An 8,821-nucleotide genomic window follows, 5' to 3' on the forward strand; every position below is an offset into this window, starting at 1 on the left:
GTTTGGGCATAATCTTGTCAAGTATGGGCAAAGTCATCAATCATTGGTTCAAGGATATTTATTGCGCACTGGCATCATTTTGGTTATGAGTCCTTTGATCAATGAGTCATTCCCCCCATGTCACAGTATCACGTGCACAAGCTCACACAGCCCTCATCCGTTCCCTTCGTATTGGGTAGAAGTGTACTCCCTTTCTCTCTTTGCCCTAATAGATTCTCACATCAAACTATAGTTGTGGGTATGTCCAGAGCGCATTACCGAACAACAAACCCAAATGGTCACAAGCATGCCCAGAGGCATACTACCACCACCCACATCAGCCACACTACACAGAGTAGAATTTCTCCAAACTTTTGTCCGTTTGTAACTTGACTTTGCCCAGAATGTTATCAGCCTAATAATACCTAGGGCTGTAAACGAGCCAAGCTACTCGTGAGCTATTCGACGTTCGACTCGATAAAAGCTCGTTCGGTAATTTAATGAAGAGCTCGTTTAGCTAAACAAGCCAAGCTTGAGCATGACGATACTCGGCTCGTTAGCTCGTGAACATGCTCGTGAAGTGATTTATCTTAAAAACATAAGATTATTCATTAAATGTCTTACTATATTTTATACTATATGTAGTAATATTTGGATTAAGTATCTAATTAACATCATTTATTTACAAGAAAATAGTAAATATATTATATTTTTGTGAATAAAATAACTTATATATTTAAAAATTAATTTATGTATTAGAAAAATAACTAAAATTTTAAATAAAAATTTTAATTTAAAAAGCTCGATTAGACTCGGCATTGTATTCGACTCGATTAAAGCTCGATCGATAATTAATCAAATAGCTCGATTAGCTAAACGAGCCAAGCTTGAACAAGACACTATTCGGCTCGGCTCGACTCGATTACACCCCTAATAATACCCCAAGTTCGATTAAGTTGTTTGGAATCAGGCTTAATGCTTTGGAAACACATGCATACAATTACTTTGTCTAGATTAGACCTCACGATTTTATATGCTCATACTTAATTCAATTTTAGCCCAAATTAAGTAAAAAAATTACTTAGACATAATTAAATAAAATAATACTCTCCCTGTCTCATTACAAATATTTCATTATTTTTGGGTACGGAGATTAAGAAATGTATAGAAAGTAGATAAAGTGGGTTAGTGGAAATTTTTTAAATATTAGGTATAAAGAGAGAGAATATATTGCCAAAAAAGGAATGACACATTTGTAATGAGACATCCCATTATGGAAAGTATGACATTTGTAATGGGACGGAGGAAGTACAAAAGAAATAAAAGAAATAAACATACTTGATCACTATTTTTATAGCAACAAAAACTGCAACTAACACATTATTATTGTAGCACATAAACAGTAACCGAGTATCGTATCCACAGGGACTGCGAAACCATTCTAAATAATCCTAATAAAACTCTAACAATATTCAAGTAAACAATAAAGGAAGAAGTTTTAATTAAAACTTTGGAAGGGCTTTGAATGCTGAGTGATGAATTCGGCAGCGTTTCAGCTTATGTAGTTGAATCGGTGAAGATTGAAGTGATCCTCGAGCTCTATTTATAGGAGACGTCTTGAATAGATCCGTTGGCTGAAATGGTCTTCAAGAATTCTTCCGTTAGAGAGTATTTTGAACTTGGGCTGAGGCTTCAACCTTCGAGGTTCCTTTGTTTGGTGAGAACGGCTACTTTGAGGAGCATGAGATAGGACATCTCTGAAAAGGTAATCACCAAAAAGGAATGGTCTCTGCAGAGAAAGGACGATCCTGAGATCTCTGCATTTAATGCGGCTGTACTTCTGGAGTGCGTGGCTTCCTTTAAACTTTAGAGGTTCAGTCCGAGGAAGAATGTTTAACTGATACTTGACTTTAGTATCAGTCCGCTGAATCCACGTGACTCGCATTAAATAATCAGTCGTAACTGATTCTTGGACTGGTTAGTCAAATATCGTTATTTGACTTTGCCTTAATCGTTACATCAGTCGGCAACTTCAGTTTTTAGTCTTCAGTCTTCAGAACATCAACTAAACTAGAAAAAGAACTCTAACACTTGAGTTCGAACAGTTTTAGTCTATTACAAATGAAACCTATTTATTTTGATATCATCAAAACTATGATTAGGATATTTCATTAAGTTCCCAACAAGACGTTTTCACGGGGTTCGGGGGTGGGAGCGCCTGAAGCAATTTTTTTTTTTTTTTTGCATTCCGTACACTTCATTTTCATATATTTTTTTAACAATCACTTAATATAATAGATAATTATTTGCAATTCAATTAATTCAACATCAAGTAGATTGAAAGTATACAAAAACATACTTTTATGCATTCTTTTAAAACAATATACTATTTTATTTTCTAAACAAATAAACTAACATTCATTGTTAATAATTAGTAATTTTACTTTTAACTTTATAATGGACTCAAATTCAACATTAAAAATTAAATAAGAAAAAAAAGGATAAAAATAACATAATTGTAACAAATCAATGTACAATTTCAAATAATTAATATGCATAGTTGGATATACTATAAATAATGTATGTATATTTTTTCTTCTATTTCTTATTTATATACACATATACATATATATAGATATATAAAATAAAATACTCCCTCCGTCCCACCGAGCTTGAGTCGTATTCTTTTTCGGGTTGTCAGCCGAACTTGAGTTATTTCTTTTTTTTGACAAAAATTAGGCAATTTAAAACACTAATTTATAAAACTAATTGCACCCCTTATTTTTCCTTAATCACTCACTTCTTACCTTCTCTCTCCTATTTTATCACTTTATTACCTTCTATTTCCTATTTTATCACTTTTGTACTACACACTTAAAACACTAATCTACAATTTCTTAATTCATGTGCCAAAAAGAAACGCCTCAAGCTCGGCGGGACGGAGGGAGTATATATCTATATTTAAAAAAAAAAACTCAAAAATTGGGAGGGGGCTTAAGCCTCCCCTGAATCCGCCAGGTGTGTGATACCTAGGGGTGTAAACAAACCAAGCCGCTCGCGAACTATTCGGAGCCCGGCTCGAAAAAAACTCGTTCAAATTCGTTTAGAGATGCTCGATAAATAAACAAACCAAACTTGAGCTTAGTAGTATTCGGCTCATTAGCTCGTGAACATGTTCGTCAAGTGATTTAGCTTTAAAATATAAATTATTAGTAGATACAACTTATATTTATCCACTAAAATTAATAATAATTGTATTAAATCTCTAATTAATTTTATTTGTTATAAGAAAATAATTAATATATTTATTATTTGAATAAAATAATTTATTTTCCAAATAAAATAATCAATATTTTGAATATAAATATAAATTTAGAAAGTTTGTATAGGCTCGATTAGGCTCGTGAGCCTCAAAGTATTCGGTAAGTAAAGTTCGGGATTCGATTCGATACTAAACAAACCAAACTTGAGCACACCACTATTCGATTTGGCTCGGTTCGATTACACCCCTAGTGATACCAACTCATCTGGCTTCCAACTCAGTGACGGTGAGTGTTTCTTGACATGTACTTGTTCTGCAGCTCGGACTCAGACTCCTTTCAATGAAAAATCCAGGTTCCTTGGGTTCTGCTATTATTGCTCTATCATTTCCTAACATGGAAACCACTGATGAGATAGCTGGTCTATCTTCTGCAAATTTTTGCACACACAATAACCCCACGTGTATGCATCTCCTCACTTGAGATTCGATAAATGTATTGCTCAAACATTCATCCATTAGCTCCACAATGTTGTTTTCCTTCCACAGCAACCATGTCTGTCAATATATATTCATTAGCTTCTTAAATATAGAATGGTTAGTTGATTACTATGCATAAGTAGAGCCTATAAAAACTTACATGGCCCAATAGGCTATGATAGTGATCGCCGTGGTCGAAGCCTCTGTTCTTCTTTCCACTCACAATCTCTAACAATATCACTCCCAAGGCAAACATGTCAGATTTCACAGAATACTTCCCATCAATAGCGTATTCTGGAGCCATATAGCCACTGCAGATACTTATTAGTCATAACGTCCCATAGATGGTAACTAAAGGAAATTTAATAGAGGAAAGCTTACTATGTCCCAACAACTCTTCTTGTGGTAGCAATAGATTGTCCCTCTCCAAAAATTCTTGCTAACCCGAAGTCTGAGATTTTCGGATTCAAATCTCCATCTAATAGAATATTGCTCGTCTTTAGATCCCTATGGATAATCTTTAATCTGGAGTCCTGATGGAGATATAGCAGTCCCCTTGCGATTCCCATGATTATGTCAAAGCGCTTAGGCCATGTCAAAACTGTCCTTCCATTTTGATCTGCATGAAATGAGTGTAGCTTGAGATATGGCTGAATGTTTTACTAATGAGACAATGAGAAATATATGTTAGGATGTACCAAAAACAAAATAGTTGAGGCTTTTATTCTGCAGGTATTCATAGATGAGCATTCTTTCCTCTCCTTCAATGCAGCATCCCAAAAGTTTGACGAGGTTCCTGTGTTGAAGTTTGGCTATCAGGATTACTTCATTCTTGAATTCTTTGATGCCTTGCTCTGAAGTTGTTGACAATCTTTTGACGGCAATTTCTTCTCCAGCAGACAAGTTCCCCTGTTATTACTAGAATTTAAGAGATAACTAAATTTCATGATCACCTACTAATTCTGATGCAGTAGGTCACCTTGTAAACAGGGCCAAAACCTCCTTCTCCAATCAAGTTATCCAACGAAAAACCTTCAGTTGCAGCCATAATAGTTGCAAACTTGAATAATGGTAATTCCAGATCTTCACTGTTACCCTTCTTTAATGCTGTAAAAAATAAGACAAAGCACTAAAGCCTCAGGTTCAGCTTCAATGTGAGCGCGCGACTACTTTATAAAAGTGAGCATTGATACCTGCCCTCTTTCGTCGTGTTGTCCAACGTATTACTCCCATGATTATAAGGCCTGCTAAAACAACTCCACATGTAACTAATATCACTATTAGTTTTGTATTTCTTCCCGTTCTCTTCTTCTTCTTCTCCTCATTATTGTCTGACTTGGTTGTATCACCTACATATAACAGATAATAAACAACAACAACAACAACAATGAAAAAACAGAAGAGGAATATTCAAGATTTTCAAAACTAAACTTGCCTAGTACTGAAATTGGTAATCGAATATACAAGTTCTGGTTTTCATCAGCGTCAGAAATGTGTCTGATGTCGATGAGATCCCCGAGCCACATCACGCAGCCTCTACCTCCATCAGTAACATACGGATTAGCAACCGCGGTGCAGCTGCAGTTTTTGAGGCACTGGGCTTTACATTCTCCGAGGCTCATGCTAGTATTTATCCAGAACTTGAGCATATCAGGGTATTGCACTCCTTCAACTTTCAGAAAATCATCCCCGCCCTCGCAATTCAACGCCTCAACTCTCCTGCACCCACCATACCAGTGTTGACGCTCCCAATCATTCTGGGACACGGGTTTGAATCCCGAAAAACACTCGCACCTCTGCACCTTCTCGATCCTGCAGATTGCATACGGACCGCAATGGCCATATTTGCCACACTTGTCTTGTGGAAATGACATGACGTGAGTCCACATATCTCCTTGCGAGTTCATAGTAAGCCGCTGGAGTTCACCGGATGCGTCTAGCTTCGACCTCACGATCACGAAAATGGAGCTTTCATAAGACCTAGTCATAGATATCAACCTGTCTCCCCTCAACTCAAACTTAGCTTTGAAAACATTGTTGTCGGAAGGTGGCGTGCTGCTAAAGCGAATCCCGTTCCACTGTCCACTTCGGAAAACTTTGTTCTCCCCTCTGTAAGCCACCAGCTCCGGCATGCCCTGATTTACGATCCTGAAAACAATATCGCCAGGCGAAGGATCGTCGGAGTTTCTCCATGATGTCAAATATGTCTCTCCGCCGCCATCCATGTCGTCAGCCACCAGTTTCATTCCTGGCAACCATGTGTCTACTGGATAATCAAAGCTCTGCCATATGTAGCCTCGCGTCGTCTCGTCTACAACAACCAGGTTACCGGTGTCCAGGAGCTGTAGAACTGGATTTGATGCCACGCCTGATGGATTTCCAGACCAGATTACGCTTCCATCTCTGCTTATAACAACACTTCCATTTCCAGAAGTAGCCAACACCACTCCTTGTGAATCAGTGATGGGATCGTTTCTGTTTGCAACCCAAACTACAACATCTGGTGTGCTTTTGTACCGTATTCCCAAGAACATATTGCTGGATTTTCCAGGGCTGAAAAATTGCAACTCGAAAATTTGGTTTTCACTAACCAAAGTCTGCCCAATGCCAATTGTTTGGTTCGGGAGAAGTGTATCTACAGAAATAGTGATTCTTAGAAACATGATTAGCAGAGACAGCTTATAGACGATCTTGGTGAACATGACATTCGTCATTCTTCAACAGTGAAAATAAATTAAAATGGATTCGTAAGATCGTAAGCATCATAACAAAGAATTTATGTTTGGTTTCAGTTCTTCCTTTAAAGTTGAATACAGTGGGTAATAATAAACAGAAAAGTCAAAAATGGTACAACTAGAGTAATGAATGTTACTCGTTTTTGCATAAGTCTAAAAAAATTGGAGAAATGTTCAACAATTTAACAGTAGTAAACGTTGCGACTTCCAGCGCTTGAAGAAGGCAGATAATTGGAGATGAGGTTTTTCAGTTTTATGTTCAGCTAGTCAATTCTAATTGAGACTTTCAATGAGGATCATATCTATTTAAGGTCATTCTTTATTTCTTTGGCTCGTTCACATGGAATTAAGTAATCGATAGAGAATACATTCCAATCTATCTATGTTTTACAAAATTTGGTTTATCTATTATGTCCTTACTAGTATTCCATCCGTGCATACGCATAGGGTAAATTGATATACTCCCTATGTTCCATTTTTATAGTCATTGTTAAGTCAGGTTTAAATCTCAACAATAAATAGATAAAAAAAAAAAAAAAAAAACATTCGAAATTTAACGTGGTTCGATCTTAAAGATTTACGTCCACGGGAGATCACCGGAGAAAATTTACTATATGTGGTTGGAGATTACAATTACAAGGTTAAATGATGAAAAGAGAATCCCCCAATTTATCAATGAAAGTCCTACTTATAAGCATCAAAGTAAACCTAGCACTTAGGGCCATTAACTTAAGTGATTAGGTTCAAGCCTTGTTACATTAATTTGCACCTTGGAACTGAATTTGTCCAAGCTAAGGTGAAGTTGAGAATATATTTCTTCTACGAAGTGCCATCAGCTTTAGAGTTGCATCATCTTTTTACGAAAGCAGATCTAGATCCCTGATGTCACGTGGAACTTATCTGTCGAATGACACCATTTTCTACGTCTTTATTGATTAAGTCAGCCTGTTAAGTCAGCGCTGCACCAAATATTTGATAATAATAATAATAATAATAATAATAATAATAATAATAATAATAATAATAATAATAAATAAATAAATAAATAAAGAGAAAAAATTGATCCATATCTTCGGAATAAAAATAATTATGATGCCATGATTCGGCTCTGTTCTTTACAGCACTGAGCTCCCGATTTTACCCCTCATTGGTTATTTATTTCTTTTTAGGATGTTTCATTATATAGTCCATTTTCTAAATTAAATTTGCATTAATTTCCTTTTTATTAAAATAACCTTATTTAAAGTTTATAAAATTCACAATTTATATATTTTGTCTTTCAATTAATATAGTCAACCATAAAATAAATAAAGGCAAAATCGAAGAATTGCATATAATTTATATTTTTCAAACAATATTAATTTTATTTTCTTAATATGTGTGGAAAAATAAAGTGGGCTATAAAGGTTAAAGGTGGGACAGATGGAGTATTAGTTAATATTGTGTTGTGCTAAAATAATAAATAAAAATATTTTGTAATATTATATAGAAATATGCAATCTTCAATGAATCAAATAATTTTAATTTTTTCCCAATTATACTAGAGTCAATATATGGAACTAGCCTATTTCTTATAGTAAATTTAAAATCTACCCACTCAAATAAAAAATTTAAAATTTACCCACTCTTTGTGCAAAAAATCAAAACTACCCCCAACCTAAAAAATTTTAAAACTAAACGCTCCAAAAAATCTCTCTCTGCAATTTCCCTCTTTCCAATTCCCTTTCTCTCTTTTCTCTAATTCGTCTCAACCAATTCTCTCTCTCCCTCTCCAGATCTTCCTCTCTCTCATCTCTGATTCGTCTCAACCAATTGAACACCAAATTTGAAAATGAGCTCGTTCAGGCCGCTCTCTCCTCCAATTCCGGCGCCGTCCAGTCCTCCTTTTTCTACGTCACTCCTAAATCCGCCGTATTTCAGGTGATTGTTGGAGATGGAGGTGGTGGTTCCTTTGTGGAAGGTGGAGGTGCTGCAACTGCAGCCTCTGGTGGTGGTGGTGGTGCAGCTTTTGAGGGGCTTGCTGTTGGTGAATTAGAGTTTTAGGGAAGATGCAGAAGAAGTAGTGTTTCTGAAGATGAAAAGAAATTTTACCTATGTGAAATTCCGTTGACATCCGATATGTGAAGATAATTGAAATCCAATGATTAGGTTAGGTGCTTACCACTTTGAGGAATCAGCGTTCTCTCTCTCTCCCTTTGGGTGACTTCTTGTGTGATAGGAGGATTAAAAATTGATTAATGTTTTTAAATTTATAACCAAATCTATGAATTCATAACTTAATATTCTTGAATTCACAACTAAAATTAGAATTCACAATTAACATTAGAATTCACAATTAACAATATTTGTAGTTGTGAATTCATTTAAA

General features: G+C 35.6%; 2 protein-coding genes across 2 annotated transcripts; both read right to left on the reverse strand.

Annotated features, from left to right (window-relative positions):
- Positions 1-3,374: 3,374 nt before the first annotated feature.
- LOC131007687 (G-type lectin S-receptor-like serine/threonine-protein kinase SD1-1) lies at positions 3,375-5,019 on the reverse strand. The gene is made up of 6 exons (XM_057934620.1): positions 4,912-5,019; positions 4,698-4,825; positions 4,417-4,627; positions 4,100-4,337; positions 3,879-4,029; positions 3,375-3,796 (listed from the first exon to the last, which is right to left on the reverse strand). The coding sequence occupies exons 1-6, from the start codon at positions 4,949-4,951 to the stop codon at positions 3,503-3,505; spliced, it is 1,062 nt and encodes a 353-aa protein (XP_057790603.1). The 5' UTR covers positions 4,952-5,019; the 3' UTR covers positions 3,375-3,502.
- A 48-nt stretch (positions 5,020-5,067) lies between these two features.
- Positions 5,068-6,381, reverse strand: LOC131007683 (G-type lectin S-receptor-like serine/threonine-protein kinase At4g27290). The gene has a single exon (XM_057934616.1). It carries the CDS (start codon positions 6,379-6,381, stop codon positions 5,068-5,070), a length of 1,314 nt encoding a protein of 437 aa, XP_057790599.1.
- Between the last annotated feature and the right edge of the window lie 2,440 nt (positions 6,382-8,821).

Source organism: Salvia miltiorrhiza, chromosome 2 (genome assembly GCF_028751815.1).
Source record: "Salvia miltiorrhiza cultivar Shanhuang (shh) chromosome 2, IMPLAD_Smil_shh, whole genome shotgun sequence".
Classification (NCBI taxonomy): Eukaryota; Viridiplantae; Streptophyta; class Magnoliopsida; order Lamiales; family Lamiaceae; genus Salvia; species Salvia miltiorrhiza.